Source organism: Aptenodytes patagonicus, chromosome Z (assembly GCF_965638725.1).
Source record: "Aptenodytes patagonicus chromosome Z, bAptPat1.pri.cur, whole genome shotgun sequence".
Lineage (NCBI taxonomy): Eukaryota > Metazoa > Chordata > Aves > Sphenisciformes > Spheniscidae > Aptenodytes > Aptenodytes patagonicus.
This window is the reverse complement of record NC_134982.1, coordinates 28539962-28567000: the sequence shown is the minus strand read 5'-3', so window position 1 is coordinate 28567000 and position 27039 is coordinate 28539962. Positions and strand designations below refer to the sequence as shown.

The 27039-nt window shown below is 39.3% G+C and overlaps 2 protein-coding genes across 5 annotated transcripts in view; one reads left to right on the top strand and one right to left on the bottom strand.

Annotated features, from left to right (window-relative positions):
• Nucleotides 1–4672, bottom strand: part of ANKRD31 (ankyrin repeat domain 31) — a 72429-nt gene extending 67757 nt beyond the window's left edge. The window contains 3 exon segments of the mRNA XM_076362841.1: nt 1790–1869; nt 3621–3676; nt 4572–4672. Of these exon segments, the coding sequence (XP_076218956.1) occupies nt 1790–1869; nt 3621–3676; nt 4572–4672 (237 nt within the window).
• Nucleotides 4673–6948: 2276 nt separating this feature from the next.
• On the top strand, nt 6949–26970 carry HMGCR (3-hydroxy-3-methylglutaryl-CoA reductase). 4 transcript variants are annotated; one of them, XM_076363398.1, is made up of 21 exons: nt 7002–7061; nt 9304–9473; nt 10501–10691; nt 11093–11204; nt 11869–11956; nt 12050–12134; nt 13659–13764; nt 15139–15245; nt 15660–15776; nt 16269–16420; nt 17300–17544; nt 17684–17856; nt 18336–18530; nt 19134–19292; nt 19435–19592; nt 20654–20759; nt 21733–21903; nt 23987–24127; nt 24235–24393; nt 24702–24856; nt 25008–26970. In XM_076363398.1, exons 2-21 carry the CDS (start codon nt 9452–9454, stop codon nt 25060–25062), a joined length of 2697 nt encoding a protein of 898 aa, XP_076219513.1. In that variant the 5' UTR covers nt 7002–7061; nt 9304–9451; the 3' UTR covers nt 25063–26970. The 4 variants fall into 4 exon arrangements, with proteins under 4 accessions (XP_076219517.1, XP_076219513.1, XP_076219515.1 ...); XM_076363400.1 differs by having other exon boundaries at nt 7014–7061; nt 9389–9473; XM_076363402.1 differs by lacking the exon at nt 9304–9473 and having other exon boundaries at nt 6949–7061.
• The last annotated feature ends 69 nt before the right edge of the window (nt 26971–27039 follow it).

Genomic DNA, 27039 nt, shown 5'->3' with positions numbered 1-27039 from the left:
CACTAACTTACAATCACGAGGACTGCCTGAACAAGCCATGGAACAGGGTGTTAATAGATAATGGAAGCAACTCGACTTGTCAGTTGGAAAGAACTCAAATCCTACAAAATCCGTCTGTATATCTACTGCATCTCTGGTGGAAGAAAAGTCTTTCTTACAATCTCTTATGCGGTAGAATCAAAGATAGAACTGCATATCCCAAGCCTCCCTGAACCCACCTGAAGTACAGAGAAAGCCAAGACTCTTTTGAACAACTGGAACAGGTGTTACATTTTCTGAAAAAAATCACAGCCACTCCAGGCTGCACAACCCTCGTATCACATTGCATCAAGATGCTGTATTCATATAATATCATTTCTGAGGACACAGTAGAAGGACAGCTTCTGTGTAACCACATTCCATGTTGGCTCTCAGAGTGGTTGAAGAGCCATACTGGTGCAATCTACACATGCAAGTATCAAGGATGACAGGGCAATACTGTTCCTTACAGCATTCAGTAAAGATTTAAATTTTATACTCTCCCCGTGCTGTGCATGACCGAGCTGCCAGTGGCATGCTATATAGGTCTCACAAAAAAAATAATAGTGAGAGTTACCCGAACTATTTGGTGAAAAGTACTAGGTTTCTTCGCTTTTCTGACTTTTCCTTTTGTGGACAGGGGATTTGTCCTTAGACTTGGAAGAATCCCTACTGGCTACTCTGGTGAGAGTCATGAAGCCCAAGACTTTGGTTAGGCAGCATAGTCAGATCAGCTCCCAGAGGAGAAAGGGAGAGAGTACATGGGCACTTCCCTCATTCCCTCTATCCTTAGAAAACTGTGATAAACTTCAGTCAATACAACCCTGGGACACATAAGTAGCAAAATAAACTTATGGAGAAAAGCCTTTGAAATAACAGCATCTTTTCGATTTTGTTCACTGTTTCCCACACTGTCAGTTGAGACAAATGTATTTGCAGTTCTGTAATGCTCTGTAAAAACATTCACTTCAGTAGTTGGAGTGTCTTTTTTCAATGTAGTTTTTGTCATCTAGGAAGCAGTTTAGTTCTTTTAAAAAACCCACTTATACTGGAGTAAGGATACATAGTGTTCTTTGGAGTGGTGAATCCACAGCGCCAAAGACAGTGTAACAGTCACAGGTTTTAAAACAGTCTCAGCTAAAGAGTAGAAACCTATTTGTTTCTAATAGTTTCATGAGCATGTCATATGCAGGTGGAAAGCTGATTGCTCAATTGATCAATCAGAAGTTTAGGGGCTAGCTACCAACTGTGGCAAATATATTAAAAGGTAGGCTAATTAGTAGATTAGGTAATGCAGAATTATCCATAGAGTAGCATAATTACTCCATCATCATGCAAGCAGACATTTTACTCTGCATTTCAGATTATTATCTCTTTTCTTTTTGAAAGAAACAATTGTCCAATTGTTGAATCACAGCTAATCTCATAATAAGTAACCGAGAGTGTGTTCTGGCATGGTTAACCCAGATGGTTATCTTTCAGCTCCTGAAGGGAACACACCAGGAAGACTGTGCTCTACAACTTCTTCATCTTTGTCATGGGCTTGCTTCTCAAATTTGAAAGGTTATACCCTCATGAAATACTAGGGAAGAGACTTTGATACATTCCTGGAGACAATGTGCTATACACGTGACAACTGTCTTGCCATAAAATTCATTTCAGCTGCAAGCCACCAGGCTCTTTTGCACATAAAGAATGGGAAGCCCAGTGAGTTCATTGATAATTAATAGTTAAATATGTGTAGCAGGAAACATATCATTTCTATACCTACTGGATATTTCTGTTCTTCCTTCTTACTATATGTATGATCATATAATTTCTGTATAAAACAGATTTCTGGAGAGGGAGCTCCTAGGGAAAAAAAAAAAAACAACAGAAGAAAAATACAGTAATTAAAGGAAGTTTTGATTGCCTTAATTTCTACATAACTTTCCATAACTACATAAATTTCTACATAAATTTCTACATAACTCAGTAATTGAAGTCTATGTATCAAAACTGCTGATATGCAACAGACTTAAATGGTTAAACAGTCTACCTAACTAGATTTTGAAACTACAATATAGGAGAGGTCAGAAATGAAGAAAACCAGCTAGGGGGAAAATTTATTTCACTTAGTGTTCTGGAACCCTCCCTGAGTTCGTATTGGAGATTAACTCTTTCCTCTTATTTTTTAAACTAACAACTGCAATTTTGGTAAGCTGCCTGATCCATTTGACTAAAAATATTTGTACTCCTATATGGCATACTTTCTTTAATGACTATGCAAAGGAAGAACTTCTCTCCGGAAAAAAAAGAGAAACCTGTAAGGTTGGACCCTTAGGTTTCAAAACTGAAATGTTGTTACTGACATTAATAAAACACCCATCAAATTAATGTTTATGTTATGTATCTCATCACCAAATTGCTACCATACAAGTATGCACAAATACATGAATAATGAAATACTAATTTGAACTTACTGAATATAAAATGCCGCAGGCAGAATGCTAAAAACATAATAATCTATTACATTTACAGAGACAAAAAAACCCCACCCAACCCTGAGACAAATCCCTACTCCACAACCTGAACAATGAGTTAAATAAACATGCCTTAAACCATGTATGTTTAATGTTGCCAGGTTTTAATTCCAGTGGATAACCACAGGTAAGTCCAAAATGGGATGATGCTTCCTTCCTCAGACAAAACTATTGAGCAACTATGAAAGGCTCAGCATCAGGAAATCACAGCCATAGGAAAAGTTTCTGCAGATTTCAATGGGCTGTAGATAAGATTTCTATTAACTCAGACCAGGTTGATTAAAAAAATGATAGCCCACTCAGGTCTTCAAATTGGCAAAAATACAAACAAACAAAACTCTGGAATAACACTAAGAACACCTTGTGTCACTTAAAGAATAGGCGTCTCTGTATTGCTAGAATAAAACATACAGGATGCAAGTCAAATGGATTATATAAAAATGCCAAGGAGATATCAGTAAAAGTACTATGTAACTACAACATGCTTGCTCACGCAACCTGCTCTAAGGGAGTTATTAGGCTAGATTTTAAGGCTTTAAATGAGCATGCATGCATTTATGTTTAAAGTAACTTAATAATACACTTAAAATAATGCACTTAAATATCCCTACGCAAATTTTGTGTGTTAAATTTAAAAAGAATGGATATAGTAACAATATTTACCTTTTTTAAAATAATAAATGTAACTATAGTTACATATGACTATTATATGTATAGATTCTATTTATATGACTATTAAATGTTTAGGTACCATTTATTTTATTCTACTCAAACACGATACACATACCTAAATAAAAAGGATATCCCTATATATAGTTCAAACACTTCCCAAGCCAGGCATTCTCAGTTATAGTACATAGGAAGAAAGGAGAAATTAAGAGCAAACCTATTTTTCAAATATTAAAAATGTGCTGAACATTCTTCTAAAATACAAGCTAAAACTATGGATATAAGAGACCACATACAGTTCATAAGAATGAACTTCATGCAATACTTAAGTTTAAATAACATGGACTCAGGCAACATCCACAACAGTTCATAGAAAAAAACAACACAGACTGAAACGAGAATCTGTCCTACCTTCATTAATTCTTATTTCAGTTGTTAAAGCCATGTCCTTATCAAGAAAAAGCAACCTTTGCAAAATTAAAAAAAAAAAGGCCGTTAAACAGTTGTATGCTCTGCCTTTCAGTCCTCAAAGGGCAGTTGAGGGCAGCTGAGGGCACCCATCTCAGCCTCCGCTGTCAGGACACTGCTAACCGCACGCTGGGTGTAGACGCCTCTAACGCCAGCACCAACGGTAAAGGACCCCCAAACTGTGAGGATATACCTGATACTTTGCATAGAAAACTTTAGGTAGGAAGGTGCATCACCACTTTACGTATTTCCAAGCAATACTGGGCCACAAAGCCAGTACAAAGAAGTGCAGCTGCTTTGTAGTTTCAATTCTTTGCCATGTCTTAAAGGATACAAGAGATGTCATGAAAATGGTGCCAAGTTAAACTTGTGGAGAAATAACATCATCAGCAATCGTATTTAATAGTGTTTTATTTTATCTGAATTGGGTTCTGGTACGTTTCAGTTCCACTGACTAAAATGTTATTCAGGAGGGTCTGGGGGCAGAAACTTGGAGGCCCACAAGGTGTGTGTAAAATAAATAGGGCCATTTGCAGAGTTGAGAACTATTGAGTCTAAGGGCATACAAAACTGGTCTGAAGGAGGGGGCGGGGGGGGGGAGGGTGATAAAAAGACAAAAATCCTAAAAATACACATTTATTAAATAATCGAGAAGAGCTGTTTTGCCCTCCGGGATGTCAGATGTAGGAAGGGATGGTTCTCGTGTGTGGCTGGTGTTTTCCTGAGATCAAACCCAGAGCTGAGGAGGCCGGGGACAGCGGCCCGCCTCTTCCCAGGGAGACCCGGGAGCGGGCCCCTCAGCCCGCCGCCGCGGGCGCCTCGCTTCTCCCTGCGCCACACCTGCCGCTGCGCTCGCACAGGTACGCGCAGCTCAGAGCAACACCGCGTTACCACCTCCTCCTACGGAACTCCTCTTCCTCCACATCACTCTCCGTCACAGAGCCCTCCACGACGGTTTCGTCGCTGTCGCTGTCGCCGCCGCCCCGCTCCCCCATGGCGCCGCCGCTCCGCTCCGCTCCGCTCCGTTTCCCTCCCCTCCCCTCCCCCGGGCGCCGCCGGCGGCCGCCCCTCCCCCGAGCGTGCCGCGCGGCTGCCCTCAGCAGAGGCGGTGGCGGCCATTTTGTGGAGGCCTGAGCCCAGCGGCGGCTCGTTCCGCCGCGGGTGGCACCGGCCAGCTGTGGCGGGGGTTAGGGAGAGGCAGAGCGGGAGGGGAGAGTCCGTCCTCGACAAGCGCAGCCCCTCGAGCGCGGGTAAGATTGGAGTGGCTGGAGGTAGAAGTTAAAAGTAGCTCTCCCTTCAGCGCCATTGGGATGAGTCTCCCTCAGCATGCCCAGCCTTGGCCTGCTTGGGGCAGCGATGCCATCCCCACACCTTTGGCAGGGGTTTGTGCCTCCTCACTAGCATTGGCTGCCTGGTTCTGGCCTTGTCACGCGCATCATTCAGCAGAGCCACCATGCACTTAACATACCGACCTGTGTCTAACCAAACCATTCTAAAATGGTTGCCTTTTCCTAATTTGTGTACAGCAAATGAATTTAGCTGCTTAAACGTGGCCATGGAAATGGCCACGTTTAAGCAGCTAAATTCATTTGCTGTCCTGAGCACAAAGAATGGTTCATGTGTTCAAGAGTAGGAACGTGATTGAGATAACCAAATTATTAGTTGCCAATATTTTCACAGTATTTGCAGTAGCACTCTGGTACATAGCCTGGCAATCGTCTGTAATCACAGCAACGTTTTCCTCAGGCAGGCCCGTTCTGCCTCAGCTTTGCCTTCCGTCTCTGCAGCAGCGGGGACAGAGCTGCTCCCGTGGCCCCTCTCAGTGTGAAGCTGGGCTGCGGGCAGGCCACCGTGAGAGCTACAGACACAAAAACTTGATGGCAGAAAGTGTGATGTCATACACTTGCACAGGCTGCAAATTCCAGATCATGATAGTGACTCCTGCTCCCAGGGAACTTGATAAAATTAGCATTTTTCGTACTTGCCAAATCATATTCATCACCCACTGCTATGGAAAAAAGTGTGGAAAACAGACCAAGATACTAAAGGTCATCTTAAATTGTGTGTCAATTATACATAATTGTTGCAACTGTGTACAAATTGCTATTTTGCTTTGACTTAGTCATATGTGTATGCAATTAAAGCAATTGCTGTGCATATTATCAAATGACTCCAGGAATCTCGCTGCTAATGTTTTACTCTTTTCAGGTAATAAAGGTGAGATTCTCAAGAAAACGCGAGTGTTAAGCTGGCAGGGAAGATGGATACACAGTAGTAAGTTAGTAGGATTTATAAGCATCACATTGGAGATGAGAATGAAAAGTGTATTTGCATGTTAAAAGACTGGGCTGGCATGAATGAGTTTGTCATTGACAACAACTACTTTGGGTGGAGTTCTTAGGAAACCTTTTCATCAGCATATCCTTTTTTGAGAATCACATTAAAGCTTCACAGCACAGTACCACATGGAGCTACTAGAAATTTTTCTAATTGAAATGGCACATTTAAGAAGCAGTTTTGGGAAAGCCGGAGTGTAGATCATCCGCAGCAAAATCCTTGCAGATTATATTTTGTTTGTATTTAAACATGTTAGCCCGGAAGCGCAGACCCAGAAACACAAAATGGCCATGCAAAACTGGAGTGATGTATTGCAACCAGGAATAGAGTGTCGCAGCAGACTCAGCACCCAAAGAGAATAAGGAGCCTCCCGTGCTTCATGAGCAAAAAATAGTGTTTCCTCTTTGGCTGAAAGCCACAAATACAAATATATTGCTTTTTTTTTAATGTCGGGGGCACCACTGCTTTCCACAAGCAGCAGAGCTGTGAATTATTACTCTTATTTATTAACGCGTAGATAAAGCGCACCCAGGCAGCGGGTCAGCATCAGCATGAACCCCAGAGGCACCACGACAGTAAGAGCTTTCCAGGGGCGCCTTGCCCGGCGCAGCCCGCCGACAGGCGGGGAGGCAGCGCAGGGCCGGGCCTCCCGTGGGCAGCGGGGCTGTGGCTGCGCGGCTCGGGGCGGCTGTCGGCCGATCAACATATGTAAATGAGCCGCATCCTGCCGCCCAATCGGGAAATACGGGGAGGGGAGCGCGATGGCCCATTGGCGGGCAGCCCATGGCGAGATGGCGTGTTCCCCGCTCCTGATCGAGTCTGGAGCTGTACGGCGTTCGCTGGGCGGTTGCCGCGGCGACGCAGCGAGTGACGCGCCGCGGGCTGGGCGTGCCGGGCCCTCGCCATTGGCTGCGCGATCGGGCGATGGCGGCGGCTGGCGTGTCGTGTCCCGGGTGTCCTTGCTCGGAGCAGAGCGGCCGACCCAGTCCGCAGCGCGGCGGGAAGGAGGAGGGTGTCCCCTGTGTGCGGCGGTGCGGCGCCGGGGCGGTGAGCGGTGGCCGGCGGGGCAGGGGAGGGCGGGGGGGCCGCGTTTCGGTCAGGCGCGGTGCGGGCAGCCCGCTGTTGCGACACGGGTCCTCCATGGCCGGGGGACGGGCTGTGGCTCCGGGCCCCCAGCGGGTCCTCGGAGATCGGCCGAGTAACGGCGGCGCGGGGCAGGGCACCGTCGCCATCGCTGCCCCTAGGGAGCGGCGGCCGCCTCCACGCGTCCCTGCCCGCCTTACCCGCCGCCCTGGGTGGCGGGCGGGGGAGGTCAGAGCCGCTGTCCCGGTGCCGCCTTGGCGTCTGAGGGCGCCGCACCGCGGGGTGGGCCGCGGAAGGCCGTCCGCCGCACCTGCCGTCCGCAGCGCGTTGCGCTGCTGGGCGCGCTGCCGTTGCGCGGAGCTCGCCAGCTCCGCCCGGCAACGCGCGGGGCCTCTGCGGCTGCAGGGAGAAACTCGGCCTTCCCCGTGCCGGCTTCCAGCGGGCTGAGGGGCGGCCCAGCCTAGGTCACGCCAGCGGGCTGTGCCCCCCTGCCTTTCGCACGGGGTTTGAGGGCCTGCGGTGGTGGGCCTGCGAGAGGGTGGTTTCCCTTTTTGAAAACAAAAAACGCTACCTGGCAGTTTGACAGGTGTCATATGCTTTTCAGGTGAGCTCTGCACACGCTTTCGCTCAGCTATTTTTGCCACTCCGTTCCTTTACCATACTGTAGCTATTGCTGAGTCAGCCAGCAAGAGATGGGAAATTTGTGCTGATCTAGTAGATGGTGTTGCAGATGACTGCTCTGAGGTTAGTGAGAGCTGTGTGACAAACCTTAGGTATTTAAGCGAATAGTCATACAGTTACGTGGCAGGTTAATGCTCTAAAGCATTACATACAACCAGTCTAGTGTGCTTTTTACATTCTGGTTAAGTTTTTGAAGGCGTTGCAGTTGTTTTTTGCTTGTATTTTATTTTGATTCCCAGAATGGATTGCTTTACTTTATAGTCTCCTGGAAATTTTTGACTGAAAGCAAAGGCAAGCACGAAATGGATAGGATTTATAAAGCATCCCTTTTGAACCACCATTTTGAAATTTAACAAAATGATATTAATGATAAACTTCAGCTTTATATTTAACGTTACGTCTTGCTAATGTCAAGCTACGAGTCAGTGTAAGTATACAAATATTTTAAACAGCATTAGAAATACAAGCTGATCATATGCATTGAAATTTTTTTTACAGCACTCAGTAATGCAGAATCAGTGTAAGAAATCTTCATCAATATTTTCTAGAAAGGTCAACTGCATAGCACAAAACCCCATGCACTTCAGCCAGGTTAAATAAACAAGAAGGCTTTAAAGAAACCTTTTAGGTTAGAAGTTACTGCCATTCAGTTAACCCCAAGATCAGCACTGAGGCATCCTGTATTTCATAGCAGCACTTAATGATAAAACATTGTCTGATAATAGATACTATGGATAATTATTTTCATAAATTAATGCGTTTTTCCCTAATTGATTTATGTGAAGGCATTTTACACTTACTAGTTTTGCTCAGAAATGTGAAAAATCGTATCTGAAGAAAGATTTTTGAAATCTTTCTAGCTCTGCAGTTTGGTAATTGCCTAGATAATAATTCCAACTGTCAGAATTTAGGAGTTGTATTACTAGTTTCGGGACTGGTAGGACTCTATATAGTAAGTATTATTTCTGATTTTCCTGAAACAGTGTGGTATTCAAAAGTACTTGTATTTTCATAGGACATTGCTATGCCTTTTCTATCTTTTGCATTGTTTCAAAATCTTTGGCAGTAAGATACCCTCTGGCTATGTCTTATTTTAGTTTTCCTAATTTAAAGATACATTCCATTCTGCTGAGTAAAAACTATAATACCACTTTGAAACAGTTTTGCAAGAACATAAATTTATAAAGCAGTATATAGATTATATTACACAGGGAAAAACAAAGGATAATGTTGACTTTAAAAGGAGTGGTTTTGTTGTATTTTGTTTTTTCTTTAAAAACTTTCTGTCAGGAAATGAAAGAATTTGTTCATAAGGAAGGCAGTCCTCTCAGTGAGTTTCCCCATTTGGTTCCATGAGCCACGTGCCACACCTCCACTGTGGAAGGATAAAGAAAAATAGATGGTGCTGTTGGTGCTCATATGATTGAGATTGGCATTGGTAGGAAACCAAGATGATTCTCGTATCTTCAGGAACACTTCAGCAGTTAGACTTGCCCTGTCTGTTATTTTCTCCATTCAATGACAGCTTCATTTTTGATGTCCAAGCAAAAGAAATAATACTGGAAAGACTGTCTTTGCAGAAGCCTGATGGATGGATTATTACTTTTAAGGCAACACGAAGGGATTTTTTTTATCCACTTTGAAGTGACGATGTGTAAAGCCCTCAATCCTCAATGGAAATCTTTACAGTGCTAGGTTTGTACACGTAAATACTGAATTATAGATTGTCTCTGTTAGCCAGGCTACTATTTAAGCATCTTTTCATCAGAGTTTTATAAGCTGTTGATTTTGTGCAATGAGAAAAGCGAAGTCCTGGTACTAATGTATTTAAGAGAGAATTTTATGGCACTTTGTTTGTATGCTATAAAACATAAGCAAACATCCTTGATGAACTTGCCTAACGGTACAACACAGAGTAAATAGATTAGGATGCATTTTTTGTAACTGAAGGATGTACAGAACATCCATGTTCTCAGTTATGTGAAAGAGGGGTGTGAGAGTTTCTGGCAAATGTTTGTTATCTGTTGAAAGCAAAGGGGATGATGAAATGCATCAGTAACCTGGGAATTAGTTATGGGTACAAGAGAACTGTCACAGAATACTGTATGTGAGAAGGACTCGTGCTTGACATGAAGAAGGAACTGTTCTGAATGTGATTAACTTGAATCACTGAAGAATATTGAGCAGAAAGTAAAGAAGACACAGTCAGAGGAAGATAACATTGCAATTCCTGCTGTTGAAGTTGAGCATTACCAACAGCGGTTAGTTGGTAATTTATATAGTCAAAATAAAGTTAATATTTTTGATAGGAAGAGTGAGTAGAAAGCAGTAACGGAATTTAGTGAGTGCTTACATAGGTGGTAAAAACAGGAAGTTGGAGTCAAAGTGGTATCAAAATTGTGTGACGGGAAGATACTAAGAAATGCTGTGAGAGTGCTGGAGACTTACTAGTAAGACCCTGAAGAGACAAAGGAGATGTGTATTAAAAAAAAAAAAAAAAGATTGAGAAGGCAGGAGCAGATCATATTATATTTCAGAAGATTAGAAATAAATGTGTTTTACATGGAAAGTTGAACGGTGAAGATTAGTTTCCTTATTCATCTGTTACTTCACTGGTTTCGGGTTTTTTTCCTGAGGGATGACGTGCAGAAATTTATAGAGCTCTATCTTTTTTTCCCCCTGAATCTCATACTTGCTTATATGAAATACTCTTTTGTTGCAGGTTCACTAAGTAAAACAGTCTTGAAAATGTTGTCCAGACTTTTTCGAATGCATGGCCTTTTTGTAGCCTCTCATCCATGGGAAGTCATTGTGGGAACAGTGACTCTCACCATCTGTATGATGTCCATGAAGATGTTCACTGGGAATGATAAGATTTGTGGCTGGAATTACGAGTGCCCCAAACTTGAAGAAGTAAGGATTTAGATTCATGTTACAATACTTACTGTTAATCAGTAGAACCAGGGTTTTCTGTAGAATAAGATCAGGTTGTGATGTATTAGGAGGAAAGTAGCTATGCAGAAACTTCTTTATTGCCTTCTTCTCCCATTGCGGATATTAAAGCTGTATGCAAGCAGTGATGCACTACAGAAGGTTTTCATTAAATATAACTTTCAGTTGCATAGTATCTAGTGAACAAGGATTTTATACTGTTTGCAATACTTTAATTTTTTAAGACAGACTAGCAGTGATACTTATTTTATTCTGAAACTTCATTTTTAGTGCAGCTTCACAACAGAATTTTATTACTGAAACTTAACAACAAGTTATTACTTAATGTAAAAGCTAACTAAATTGCTTTGTATTTCAAACAGGATGTTCTGAGCAGTGACATCATCATCCTGACAATCACGCGCTGTATAGCAATCCTTTATATATATTTCCAGTTTCAGAACCTAAGGCAGCTTGGGTCAAAATACATTTTAGGTACTGTATCTGATTTTTGTATTTGCTGTGTGCATTTTAATTTTTTTTTTTATATAAATTGGTAATAAATATTAGCAGAGTAAATGTTCTGCATAGATCAAAGTGCAATTTTTTTTTTTAAGAGAGATTGTGTAGGATTATATAACAGTGTGTCCTGGTTTCGGCAGGGATAGAGTTAATTTCCTTTCTAGTAGCTGGTACAGTGTTTTGGATTTAGGATGAGAACAAAGTTGATAACACACCGGTGTTTTAGTTGTTGCTAGGTAATGCTTACACTAGCCAAGGACTTTTCAGCTTCCCATGCTCTACTGACTGAGGAGGCTGGAGGTGCACAAGAAGCTGGGAGGGGGCACAGCCAAACTGGCCAAAGGGACATTCCATACCATGTGACGTCATGCTCAGTACATAAACTGGGAAAAGCTGGCCGGGGGGGCCGCTGCTCGGGGACTGGCTGGGCATCGGTCAGCGGGTGGTGAGCAATTGTGCTGTGCATCACTTGTTTTGTGATGCTTGTTAACTGCTGTTAATGCACTCTGAGAGATGAGAATTGTCATTTGTTTGCTTCAGGACTGATCTAAAGGTATAGTTCTTCTTTTCTCCTTTTTTTTTTTCTTTTTTCTCCCTATATATTGAACAAAAATTTCCAATTCTCCTTTTTTTAAAGGTATTGCTGGCCTCTTCACAATCTTCTCAAGTTTTGTTTTTAGTACAGTGGTAATTCACTTCTTGGATAAAGAACTGACAGGTTTAAAGTAAGTAATGAATTGTTATTCTGGATTTCTTGCTTGAATTTTTTTTCCTGTATAATAAACCTTGAATTTTAACATATGCCTCTTTGTTTTCAGTGAAGCTTTACCTTTTTTCCTGCTTCTGATTGATCTGTCAAGAGCAAGTGCATTAGCCAAATTTGCACTCAGCTCCAACTCACAGGTCAGGGGGTTTGAGTTTTTTTGGTTCGTTGATTGTTTTTTTGTTTTTGTGGTTTGTTTGGTTTTTTTGCAGTGGAGCTTTTGAATTTAATGTTCAAAGATAAGCATTATCCCATGGCAGGGGGGTTCAAACTAGGTGATCTTTAAGGTCCCTTCCAAGCCAAACCATTCTATGATTCTATGACTAATCCAGATGGAGAGACATACAGTTAAATACTGTATCTGTGATATATAAAAAGGATCAGATTTTACCCAGATTCTGTGTTCTCTTGTCTTCAATCCAGATCAGTGTTCAAGTGAATAATAACACTGTAAAATTAGCGTGCATAATCACGTGAGCTAAGTTAATTGTACGTATGAGTACTTCATAGGTTCAGAACTTTAAACCAGCAATGCTTATAGCTCTATTACGGAGGCTAGAGCTCCTAGACCGAAGTCTTCCCTAGAACAGTTACTAATAGAAAAAAGTTAATTTCTAGGGCTCAGGAACAGTATATAAAGAGACATCTAATGTTACAATGCTGATACTGGAAAAAGCATATTTCTAGACAAAATCTTAGCAGAACAAACATAGCATATATGTAGACAGAAACATTCATGCCCTAATGCGATTAACACAGCACAACAGGAAGGACTGACAGGATATCTTGCTTGTCATACATTGTAATGTTTTTTTCCTAATATTCTAAGTTCTGAAATAAAAGTATATTTAGTGACATTAATTTATACCTTCAAAATACTGTACATGGTAGTTGAGCATACTAATTGTGACAAAAATATTGTATATTATATTTTAATATACTGTCTATTTGAGTAAATTGCGCATTCTCTATATATGCAATATTATTATAGTGTTGTATATTATTTTGTAATAATTGTGAGTACAGAGTTTTTTATTCATTTTCAAGAAAGTATTTCACAAATAGGTTTTCCCTACAGCTTCTCCCCCCCTCCCCCGAAAACCACCACTACCAAAAAACCAGCAGCAGACCCTCTAGAGTTTGCCATGCCTGGCTTCTGGAGGAAATCCCTTTTCTCCCAGGGGAAAGTTTTAGTGTCTTTTATGTCCTCTTTTCTGTCAGCTGAGTCTAGAGAGTTAAAGAATAAAATAGTAAAAGTTAGGGTACAGATACATGGTTGCAAGAACTTTTGAAATGCCATGACGTAAGTGGCTTCTATTATATGTCTTAAAGCGGAGAAGTCCTGTTCTTCTGAATGTACTGTAATTAAAATCCGTGCCTGTCAGTGTTGTAGGAGCTTAGAATACTGATGAGCTAAAGGTAGAGAAATTAATCAAAAATAAATAATCTAGTGTAAATAAAGACTGTCAAAGTATAATAACTTATGGGAAATAAAGCACTTAAAGAATGTATTCTCTCATAATAGTTAGTTTTCAATATATGTTTTATAAGGCCTTATCACCATAATACTACTCAATTTACTAGTCATGTACTAATCATGTTATGTGTACTCCCTTAATTTGGTTTTTGTATTTATGTTAATGTACAGAAATTTTTATTTTTAGGATGAAGTAAGAGAAAATATTTCACGTGGAATGGCAATTTTAGGCCCTACGTTTACACTGGATGCACTTGTGGAGTGTCTTGTGATTGGTGTTGGTACTATGTCAGGTGAGCAATACAGTCTAAGGGTCTAAATCTTTCCAATTAAAAAAAGAGTATTTGAAAGGCGTTGGGATATTGAGAGTTTCAAATTATAGGTGTTACTCATGAGAGTGGAGTGACTTAATCTATTTATTTAGCTATTTATTTACCTTCCTAATTAGCCTATATTACTAGTTTCCTGCAGATACGAATAATATGTATGTGTTGAAGAGAAGTTTGAAATACAGGTAACAGCTTTCCTTGAGCATTGTGCAGTAGGAATGGACTTCTGTGCAGCTGTTTTTATAAAATTAAGACCTTCTATCATTCCCATAATTTCTGTTAACATCTTAAAGTAGCTGCTAAACTTTTCTCTTGGACATTCTTAAAAATGAGTTACGCTTTCAGTACATGCACACCTATTTCATATTCTTGCAAAAAACCGAGTATTTCTAAAAATTACTCCCAAGTGAAGAAAGCTACTCTAGTTCAATTAAAAATAACCAATCTTTTACTGTTTTTTTTCCCCTACCCCATCTTTTGATCTTCGTCAGTTCTGTGTGCAGTAGCAGTTGTCCTTCCTTAAAAAGAGAACAGTTAAATGTAATGAGCAAAGGATTTTTATGTGTAAATAACTAATTTCTTTATAAAATAAATCAAAGTTCCATAGTTAGGTCTAAAGTGGGTTTTTGTTTGCATGTTTGTTTTTGTGTGCTGGTTTTTATGTGTGGGGTTTTTTTAAACTATCTTGCATACCTTAAAGGCATCCCTCAAAGCACTTGCTTTTCAAATTGTTTTGGACCTTTTCAGGGTATTGTGTTAATACAGCTGTTTTCCTGTTTACATCGAGGAAAAAAAACCCTCAGCGTAGATACAGTTGGGTTTTTTTTAAATGATTTATACTGTTAGGTCTCTCATCTTTACTAAGGCACTTTTGTAATGCATGTGCAACACGGCTAATTGACTTTTTCTGGATGCCAGGCTTGTGAAAGAGTAGGTGGGGTACATACTGTTTCTTACTGCCTGAACACTTAATTGGCCATCTTTCAGAAGGTATTTCAATACATAATGTCGGCTAATTGTTCTTTGCTTAGATAAGTGAGGAGTTTCAAGCTTTCAGTGTGAAGCTTTAAAATCGTGGTGAACTGTAATTATTGGTATGTATTTAGAATTACACTTTAAAAGTTTTCTGTAAATACCATACCAGAAATACGTATTGTGCTTAGAATAAGCTAATACACGACTAGGGCTTACCATGCATGTTTTTCATTAATCTAGATAGCTCCCTCTATAATCTGCAGTGTCAGTTTAATGGTTTCTTTCTTTCTTCTGCAACACTTCAAGTATATAGAAAGCACATTGCATAGTGAAATATAAAAAATGTCTTCTTTTTTTATGTAGGTGTAAGACAACTTGAAATTATGTGCTGCTTTGGCTGTATGTCTGTTCTTGCCAACTACTTTGTCTTCATGACCTTCTTTCCAGCTTGCGTGTCCTTGGTGTTAGAGGTAAGATCAACTTCAAGACAACATCGAGCTTAGTATTCAGACCCTGTGCTTCTTGTAGGCTATACATTTCTTCACGGAGTTATATGCCAGCATGTTTGTCTTCCTTTCGAAGTGAACAGAGGGAATGTGCAAGAAGAGTTACGGTGGCTCAGCTGAAAACCGTAACTTGTTAATGCCACTGGAAATGAGTCACACTCAATAGATCTAAAGCAAACGAATTATATTGTAAATTATTGGCTGTCCAGGATTTTTCACTATTTAAAGTCTAATGTAGGCTAAACAGTAGATTGTAGGCTAACTCTTTTGTTGGTAATTTCTTAATGATCAAACAAAAATACAATGTTGAAGCTCACTTGTTGGTTCTTCTAATATGTACTAAATAGGACCTATTTTTAAATTTTGTTATTTTTGCAGCTTTCTCGAGAGAGTCGTGAAGGGCGCCCGATATGGCAGCTTAGCCATTTTGCTCGTGTTCTGGAAGAAGAAGAAAATAAACCAAATCCTGTAACACAGAGGGTCAAAATGATTATGGTTTGTGGCTCTCTTTCACCTGTGGTTATGCAATCAGTAAGGTGTCCTGGTGCAATGAATCAAGCTTTTGTTTTCTATAGACTTGTATTCTGCATCCCATTAGTCTAGTTTACCATGGCAATTTTTAATAACTTCCCCTGTATCTACACCAAAAGTCTTCCTGTGTATGCCCTTTCTGTGCCTAACACTCAGGGCTTTTGCATGTGTACTAATTCCCTCCTTCTTACCCCTACAGTATCCTCAGCTTCCTTTGCTTATTACTTGAGCAAGACGAAGGATGTGGTGGGACAGGTTCAAAGCTATGAGTGTTACAATAGGCCAAAAAGGGTGTTGATGAAAGGTGTGGAAAATCACCCTTTAGCTTTAGACTTTTGAGGCATGGGAAACAAAAAACCAACCAACCAAACAAAGATGTTTAATCTTAGTAGGTTAGATACCTAGTTACAGTTGAAAAATTAATACTTCTTTTGTTGTTTTGTGTTTTTAATACAGTCGCTGGGTTTGGTTCTTGTTCACGCCCACAGTCGTTGGATAGCGGAACCAGCTGCTCAAAACACTACTGTAGAAAATTCAGTGGGACTGGATGAGAATGCACCGAAGAGAATTGAACCTAATGTTTCATTATGGCAGTTCTACCTTTCTCGGTAGGCGACTTCACAGGAGAGAAGTGTGTTAAGTGATTAGGGTGTATTCTCCAGTGCTGCCAAGCTATGGTCCTAGGATTCAACATTTGTAAACTTGCAGATCTGACCACTGGAGGATTTCTTGGAACCAGAGATGACATTTCATAAGAAATATTTCAATATTATGCCATTTGTCCAATCTCCTTGAAATAATGAAGAACATGATCAGGAGTCAGCTGTCCTGTATGCATCAAAACACTCTCTTTTCCCACTAGCACTGACATCTTTCAGAGCACACTGGAAAATACATTTTCTGACTGCGCTAGAGTAATTATTTATGCAGAGCTTCTGACCATTCACACATAAGTGCAAAAAGTGCAAAAGCCATGTCACTATTGCTTTTCCTTCAGCTCAACTGAAGTTAGTGGCACCTGTGGTTCCATATTACTTCTGAAAACTCAGAACTGTCTGTTTTAGGGTTTTTTTCCCCCCCCTCTTAGCAGTTCAGCTTGCATCATAGTAGTCATTATTGGTAGAGGATGATAATTGAAACTTTATACTTTATCATTGGGAGATAGGTGTTAAATCAATTTGGTGTAGCTGTTAGACAGTGAGTATTTTATAGTCATTTCTCTTACTGGGACTGCTTTTTAGCTAAGAATTAGTAACTAATGACATCTGAAAATTCTTAACGTTGTTAATAATACAAAGAATGATTTCTCTACCCTAACCTAGCATATGTGAATGTCCTGGTGGAAAATGTCTTTTGACTGGAATTTCTGTAGCTGTATAAATTATGATGAAACTGTTACCCTTTCTAAAGCAAAGGGATGTCAGAATGCTGTTACAAACAACAGATTGTATATACCGTGTATTTACTTTTTGATTTGTCTGTTTTAGAATGGCCAGTATGGATATTGAACAAGTAATCACTCTTGGATTAGCCCTTCTCCTTGCTGTCAAATATATTTTCTTTGAGCAAGCAGAGACTGAATCCACACTCTCACTGAAGAATCCCATAACATCTCCAGTGATGGTCCAGAAAAAGGTCCCTGAGAATTGTTGCAGGAAGCAATCTGGACTTCCGAAAAACAATCAGAAATCTAACACAGTAGAAGAAGCTTTAGATCCCAAAGATGGAAGTGGTAATTTTTAGCATTTTAAAGTCTGAACCTATTCCTGAATATTTGGAACAAATAGCGTAATCTGTGTTAGTGTGTTGTATTTGGAATCAAAACTTAAGAATTTTGTAAACCAAAGTTTATTTTAATTGTCTTTATGTAGCCGAAGTCATAAAACCAGTATTAGCAGAGACATCAACCAAGGCTACGTTTGTAGTTGGCAGTTGCAACCCTGTGGAAACTTCTTCATTTCTTAATGGAAAAGAGGAAGAAATTGAGTTACCTAAAGAACCACGTTCTATTGAGGAATGTGTTCGTATACTTGGAAATGCAGAGGTATGGAAAAATAACCTGGAGTTTAGGGGGGTGGGTTTAACCTCTACTGCAACATCTGATTTAAGAACTCTTACAGTTCATTTTCCAGCTTTTAAATGATCCTATTGATTGTAATGTCATTCTTCAGAAAATTATATGGCTTTAATAACTTGGGTGGGGGGTCACGACTAAAACAAAACCCTTTCATAAGTCACTTCTCCTCCAGTCAGTTGGGGTGGGCGGGAGGGGGTAGCAGCTTCATCATTCATGACGTACCAAGTCATTGAAGCTCCGTCATGTATGCGTATAAGTGGGTGTCCGAGTAAAAAGTTTTTGATCATATCCTGGCGTACTATAAAACCTGAAATTGGCAGTTGGTTCCTTTAGATGTACTCTGATAATGTCAAAGTGAAGTTGTTACCCTTTTTCATTTGGAAACATTTAAAAGGATTTTCACCAAGAAAATCTGTACTTTCTCTCCACACCCTTTACATTTCTAGAAAGGAGCAAAATTCCTCACTGATGCTGAGGTTATCAGCTTAGTTAATGCTAAGCATATTCCTGCATACAAACTGGAAACCCTGATGGAAACTCAGGAGCGAGGTGTGTCCATTCGCAGACAGATGTTATCTAAGAAACTCCCTGAACCTTCATCTTTGCAATATCTTCCTTATAGGAATTATAATTATTCTCTGGTAAGTAAAAGGCAGACAAGCAAAGCCAGCTGTAAACACATGTATTTTCCAAATACATGAAATACATGCTCAAAGTGACGTGTATGAATTAACGACGAGCTTGGTCAAAACTGATGTAGAAGGAAAAAACAAAGGCAAACATAAGGCACTACCTTTTATTGCTCTTGATGTTTTTAAACCTAGGGAGGTGGTTAAGTTTTGTAGCTTACCCAAAAAATACTTCCTAATGAAGTATGCAGCTGCGTTATCTCAGAAATGCAGAATTCTACTAATACTGAGCCTGAGTTCAGCTGAATGATAATACTGCCTTCAGCTCAAGTTAAAATGGAAGTTTATTTAAAATTAATTTGACAGTATTACGGGTTTTTTAATAGTGCTTAAGACTTAAAAAGATTCAATATGTCTGCCAAATACTAGACTTGGAACAGTATTAGCTGTTGATAGCTGTAGCTGTTAACTTTTTGAGATGGGAATTGGTTGCTTAATGGGTAGGGTTGTGGGGTTTTTGCTAGATACCTTGTAGTCACAGGCATAGTATGTAACATGCTGTACCATACCACTGTAGTGTAACCTTAATGATGTCTTCTGTATTATTTTTGTAAGGTTATGGGAGCTTGCTGTGAAAACGTGATTGGATATATGCCTATTCCTGTAGGCGTAGCAGGACCACTGTTTTTGGATAACAAAGAGTTTCAGGTGCCAATGGCAACAACAGAAGGATGTCTTGTAGCAAGCACAAACAGGGGATGTAGAGCAATATGCGTAAGTATTGTTCGACTAGCTTGAAAAACTTTCTATATTATAAAACATATTTGGGGTGATATAAGGCATGTTTCTGACTTCCTAAAAACTAAAATTCACTTTCAGTAATCTTAATTTGTTTCCCTTCTGCTTTGATTTTTAGCTTGGTGGAGGAGCAAGTAGCCGCATTCTGGCAGATGGGATGACTCGAGGACCTGTTGTAAGGCTGCCCACTGCTTGCCAGGCTGCAGAAGTGAAAGTTTGGCTTGAAAGCCCTGAAGGCTTTAAAATAATGAAGGAAGCTTTTGACAGCACAAGCAGGTTAGCACAATGGCTATTCCAGCCTTATTTCCTGACCTAAGACTTAGAAAGCTCCTAATTGTTTGGTTTTTTTGGCGTACTGCAATACAGGAAATTACATCTTCATTCTGGCTATCCCATGTAGTGTGAATCTAAGAGAACAAAAGTCACTCTGGCTATGTACCAAGGCTAGTAATAAACATTTTCCAACGATAAGTGGTAAACAACTGTATCTTCACAACAAACACATTCGCATTGCGTAATACTTAATACATCATTTATTTTGTCTAAGCATTTAAAAATAAAGATAAAAGCTTCTTGGGATTTTTAGTAGTTACTATGCAAAAAGTAATTCAAAGTTCGGAATCTAGCCTTTCAGATGATATTACTAATGTTAACAACTAATTTGTGAGGTTCCAGAGAATCAGGATAAACTAATGCTAGAACTGAAACGCTAAAAAATGTAAAACAGTATTAAGAATAAGTCTATTTCAAGCCCTAGATTTTTTTCTAGGACTTATGATTACCTGTTTTCTTTAGGAAAACTGAGAGAGAGATTTCCTCATGAGTTTTGTTTCTTACCAATCTTACAAGTGTCAGCCAAGGATGTATGTGTATTTCAGCCAGAATCAACTCATGCTGCTCTTTAAATGCAGTATTTCCCGGTTTTTGTTTGACTTGTGGAGCTTGCACTGTTGTTGAAGATAGCAAGGGTTTTGCCTTGCTGGAAAACTGATGTAAGAATTTCCAAAGGCCTCATTTTTAGTTTATACCTGCTTGTCAGATCTTTTAAGGAGTACGAATGAATTAAATTTATGTTAGCAGTTCAGGATATTTTATTTCATGAAGTCCAGGGATAGAAAACATAAAAAGGCAGTAAACACTTTTACAGTGAACATTTTTAAAGTATTTACTCAAGAGAACTACGTGCGTGGCAGCTGACAGTTTTTTCCTGCGCTGAGGGAGGAGGAATACAGTGTAGTTAACAGTGCTATCTGCAATGATACACTGTTATTTTGCCACTTAAAACTAATTTAATCTTTTCCTTTAGGATTGTAAGTAACAGTTAAATTTTCCTGCAGGTTTGCCCGCCTACAAAAACTTCTCATCAGTTTGGCTGGTCGTAACCTTTATATCCGTTTTCAGTCTGGAACAGGGGATGCAATGGGAATGAATATGATCTCAAAAGTAAGGACCAGTCCCCTTAAGTCTTTTTAATAAATGTGTATTTCTTTTAAAAATAAAAAATTATAGCCTACCAATCTGTGACTACGTGGCATGTGAAGACAGAAAGATAAGACATAGTGCTGTTTGCAGTGCTATAAAATAGTAAAAGTGTTTGACCTTGTCAAGTGTAAACAAGAATAGGATAACAATGATGAAAGAAAAAAGTAACTTTGTAAATTTTTTTTTCAATTACTATTATTTAAAGAAAGTATTCTTGATAATATGGAAGTTAAGCTGGTTGCTCTGTTGCTTTGGGCCAAAGATTTTATCCAGCAGTAATTAATCTGTTACTGTGTTTATCACTGACTTGTAAATAAAGGATTAAGAATCTGGTGAATGGCAGCAGAGGGGTGTTCTCTAGTTTTGTTTGGTTTTGTTTTTATGCAAACGTGTGGAAGAACCTGAGACATGACCCACAGACTGGGGGGATGCCTTCTGCTGTTTGAGATTAATACTGATTGCCTATTCTATATAAAACTTAAGTCTATCAGAACCATTACATAAATGGGTCTGGTCATAGACAGGTACTAAATATAGCAGACCTTTTGTCTGATTTCCTAGTGTAGAGAAGCTCTTTCCACTACATCAGAATGAATTCATTTCATGCCTGTAGTGTTTGACTTGGTTCATGTTTTATCTTCAGTATGGTAAGCATATGCCCATTCACCTAGAATGTATCCAGAGAGTCCATATGTATGGGGAAGAACCAGTTATTCTCCATATAATTTCCAAAGTGGTTAGAAAAAAAAAGATAGTGATAATTGTCTTTTTTTTTTCCCTATTTCAGGTTCATTCCTGAAATTACGTTCTTTTCTTCAGCTGTAACTGATCATCTGATTAGACTTGATTTAATCTTGCTGTTCCACTGTCCTTGAGTAGCTTGTTTTGCAACCATAATGATATACTAGCCTTTTATCTGTTTGTCTTCTAACAGGGTACTGAAAAAGCACTGGCAAGATTGAATGAAGAATTTCCTGATCTCCAGGTTATAGCTATTAGTGGTAACTATTGTACAGACAAAAAACCTGCTGCTATAAACTGGATAGAAGGAAGAGGGAAGTCTGTTGTCTGCGAAGCAGTCATTCCAGCCACGGTTGTTAGAGAAGTAAGTGTCTGCTTTCTTGTTTAGAAAAATGCATACATTTTACAAAACCGATACCTATCTTACATCATAAATATTAACTGTAAGTTGTTTTCCAGGTAAGTATAATTCCTACATGTATTTTCAGATAGTGCTGTAGGATACGCCAGTTTTCCTGAGACAGTAGTTATTTTTTCCTATCATTGTCTCTTCTGACATAATATGCATGTATTTAATGATGCACATCTAGTTGAAGGCATTAGGATTTTCACTTTTTACCTTTGAAAAATTATGCCACAGTTTGACAGATTTTTACACATGGGGTTTTTCCTGTCATTAAACCCAGTGATTTTAATGATTATTTCACTCATTCGTTGTCTTCCACACAAACCTGGCATTCTCTTCAAAGTTTATATGCCTCCTACTGCAATGAAAACAGATTATCAGGTGCTTCCCTTAATTCCAAAGCGGCCTTAGCATCTTGCATGACGAAGGGTAACCTTTATAACCAGTGCCAGTCCTAGCCCCTGGCAAACTTGTCCTACATCTTAAGAGCTATCTTAGATTCTCTTCCGCCTGAGCTCAGAAGACCGGCTGTATGTGTCAGACCAAATCCATTGCCCGTTACCTGGTTGCCAGCACTGGCCATGAGAGACAACATCCAGGGAGGAGTTTACTACACCATACTCGGCATAGTCTTCCATCAACTTGTTCAAGATTTTCTGAATTGGTGCTTTTGGATTTGATGGATTTTTTTTGTTTGTTTGTTTTCCCCCAGTAATTTGTGCAGTCCCTTTTGTGAAACTTTGTAAATTTTTAGCACTAGTATTCCGGGTGGAATTCCACAGTGCAGCTACACCTTGTGTGAGAACTACCTCCTTCTGTTGTTGATTCCATCTGATGATGCCCTAGTTTTGTACCGGAAGAGATACTTAAGACTTATCTTCACTCTACTGTTCAAGATTTTATCGCTCTAACACAGCCCTTCCACCTTCCCAGCTATTCTCATTTTCAGACTGGAAAGTACTAGTTTGTCTATGAGGAATGAGTAAAAAGACTATTCTAGCATGTCTGTGAACATCCGTATCTCAAGATCTTCTACAATTTCTAAAATTGTGGGTACAGAGTTGGACACAATATTCAAAGTGTGTGTGCAGGCTGGATTTATACATTGACATAATTTATGTCTTTTGGGTTTGCTTTCTAGTAGTTTCCTAAATTTCAAATTGTTTGCATTTTTACAGCTGATGCAGTGGCAATATCTACTATAACCCCAGTATTTCATTCCAGAGTAGTAATGGTGAGCCAATCCTTTGGTAACGGGCATGGATAGTTTTTAGGTAAATTTGGGATGTTTTTCCCCAACTCCCAGCCATGTACATCACTACATTTACTTACACTGAACTCCCAACACATAAACTTTCTATTTTTGTCAGTGTTGTAGACTTCGTGCAGATCTCTGTCATCAGTTGCTATTCCTGCTACACTGGAATATCGTAAACGTTGCTCACAAAGCACTATCTTTTTTGGTTCTCTTTCATCATTTTTATACTAAATTCAATGTAAATCTCTTATCTGAAGGTTTGAAAATACAGTCGGTATAGTATAAATGTGCCACTTAATTTGATATTATTGTGCACAGTGTTTATTACCAACGTAGCACAGTGGTTTGTGTTTGAACTCTTCAGTTTAGCCCCGTATTCTTACTCAGAGCAAAACTGGGGAGGGTGTAGTGTCTGGAGCAACTTGGGAGGAATGTTGCTATCATGTCAAGGTGAATTAATGGGATATTTCTGCCAAGTTGATCTTGTTTGTTTCATTCTGAAGATAAATGAGAATTTGAAACGGAGAAGGTAGCTGGTGAGTTTTTCTTAAAGGCCTGTGCAAGTCCAAACCCTTTGCACTGACTTTTCCATTGTTACTTGGACAATGCAGCCTGCATTTGAAAGGGCTCCTTTTGAACAAAAATAGAAGTAGGTATCTAGGACAATGGTTGAGTCAAATTCCATATGGAAGCAAACAAGGGGCGAGGGCTTATTAACCATAAACAGAGCATTTCTACTCCTGCCTAAGGAGTGGTGTAGTAAAAGTGTACCACTTTGTCTAGGTATTGAAGACAACTACAGAAGATATAGTTGAAGTCAATATAAACAAGAATTTGGTGGGTTCTGCGATGGCTGGTAGCATAGGTGGCTACAATGCACATGCAGCAAACATTGTGACAGCTATCTACATTGCCTGTGGTCAGGTAGGTTTGTTTTACACCAATTCAGATTTTCTTTAGTTCAGTAATTCTTAACCAAACACTTAGTTGAGTGTTTTGTTTTTGTTTTGTTTCTCCTTCCTGATGAGAAGGATGCTGCGCAGAACGTGGGCAGTTCTAATTGCATCACTTTGATGGAGCGAACTGGTTCCACCAACGAAGACCTGTACATCAGCTGCACAATGCCTTCTATAGAAATAGGAACTGTTGGTGGAGGCACCAACTTGCTCCCACAGCAGGCCTGTTTGCAGGTATAAATCAGAAAGTTTAAAGCAACTTAGCTCCTTAAATCGAAGCTCGCTTTCATGTTGTGTATATTGTGTCCAAGTAGTGTTGTGGGAATGGGGCCTCTTGAAACTTGGTGGATTTGACATGGAAATTTTAGAATTATCTAATGAATCATTTTCATGTATCTAGTTTATAAAGCTTAAGATGTTTAATATTAAAGAGACCTAAAGCTAGTTGATTGGATATAATTTGGAAAGACTTACTTTAATACTAAATTTAGCATAAATTTACTTAGATTTCATAGCATAATATTGCATATTTTTCTCTCCAGATGTTAGGGGTTCAGGGTGCAAGCCAAGATAACCCTGGTGAAAATGCCCGTCAGCTTGCTAAAATTGTTTGTGCTACAGTGATGGCAGGGGAATTATCACTACTGGCAGCTCTTGCAGCTGGGCATCTAGTCAAAAGCCACATGATCCACAACAGGTAAGAAATGGAAAAATTCTTATCTTTCTCCACTGTTTCGCCCTTCTTCCAAGTACACAAGATTAAATAATAATTACATGAGTAATTGCAACATACAATAGCAGTGTAACATTTTAAGTATCTAATGTAGCTATCTTACTGTTTTTATTAGGTCAAAAATAAATCTACAAGATCTTCAAGGAACCTGCACTAAGAAGGCGGCTTGAATACTAAAATGGTTTTGAAATGAAGAATTGTTCTAGCAACTGACCAGGTGCACAGGGGGAAAAAAAAAAAAATCTGTGAAGTTTAGAATGAAAATCACCTTCAACTGAGTGATGTCTGTGCAAGATAAACTGAGAGATCAACGGACTTGTGTGAGACTACTTACGCCTTTGGCCTTCCTCAGTGGTTAGAGACGACTTCATGAAAGAAGTCCTGTCAGATGTCTTTAACACGGCTTTGGAATTTTTACTCTTACACATCATTTTCTAAAGGTTCAGTCTTATGTTTTTACAGGTTGAGATTATTTTGACTAGTAAGCTCCTGGTAGCTACCAAGCTGAAAAGTGATAGAATGTACTTTGTACATTAAAAAAAAAAAAAGAAATAGTTGGTCTAAACTTGGCTTGAATGCACTGGTCCTTGCCATCTTTATTTTCTGGTTAGACAAGCATGTTTTTTAAAGTGATGGCAAGTCTAATCACTTTCAATGAACTCCCAATTTTATTTTTGTTCACATGTAAAACTTAGGATATAAGACAATTTTATTGAATCATGTTAGTTTTATAGAAACCTCTGTCTATATATAGTACTTAATTTGCTTGCTGCTTCAGCTAAGCAGCATTTGGTGTTTTTAACTCCACAATTTAGGTTATTCCTTTACAGAAAACTTGTGACCTATAAAGTTCTGAACTGTTAAATATAATCTGTACTGAAGTAGGGAAAAAGTGTCTTCAACTATTTTGTTATTTTGTTCAGGTAGAAAAAATAGATTTTGAAACTTGTAACTCCAAAACCAGTTGCGTGTCAGACAGGTTAGTAATTTAAGCAAATGCAGTTTCTCAAACTTCTTTTGATAGGAGTGCATTCAAACAACAGGAGTCAAGAACAGATGTTTACACTTCTTTTAAAAGATGTCTCTTAAGGTACAGTGTGTTTGTATATTCCTAATTTTTTTTTTTTTAAGTGTTTGACACTTATTCCCCAGGAATAGGTGTGCATCCACTGCTTAAGCTGAGAGAAAATGAAGCCAGAAAATCACACTGTTCTTTAACATGGGGGGGGTGGGGTGGGTTGTGTTACGGTTTAATTCCTTTTAAACTTTCTTTTTGAGCGGGGAGTATTTATTTTAAGAAGAAATCTTACCCTTTTTTCAATGAACAGTACTAATTAAGGGAATCCAGTGAAATGACCTGTTAATGCAACAAGCAGGTTTTGTATTAAAATACTGTACTCGGACCAGTGAAGCAGTCTCAGGTGTTCTTATGTAATACAGAAAACCCAGGTGTATGCCGGCTTGATTCACCTTTGGGATTATTGCTAAATGCATTGCCTTGCCTAGTTAATCACAGGAGGAAATTGTTAATATGCTTGATGATGGTGTTTTTTTGTTTGGTTTGGGTTTTTTTTGTTTGGTTGTTTTTTGGGAGGAAATCAGTGGATTGGACTGGGTTTCTCGCAGGAATGCAGCGGCATTCCTAAAGGGGTGACTAGCAGGGGTGCTCTTCTAATGTGCAAATTTGATACAGATCATGATGGGTTGTTTTGTAGTACATCAACACATTAATATCATTGTAATGAGCTCATAAAGTTAATGTGCAAGCATGAAGACCTACTACATGCTAGATATGTTATGGTAGCATGTACATACCATGAATGTTTATCTTCCTGCAGTACTGTTGCTAATATCTACCATTTTATTTAAGGAAAGTTGGAACTACTTTGTTTCTATGTTCATTCAGTGATCTTATTTAAAGTAACACTGTTCTGGCAATAAATGGTGGTTCAGTGTTCATTTTGGTGGATTTAACTGACATTCTGTCTTGCAGAATTAACATTTTGTATTATTACTAAACTGTGTACGTTTTGGTACAGAACGACTTTTTCAGTTTCAGTAAAACAATGGAAAACGTATTGGCTTAATGGTGATATTTTAAGCTTCCTTCGTGACTCAGTGACATACCTTAGTAGACAACATAAAGT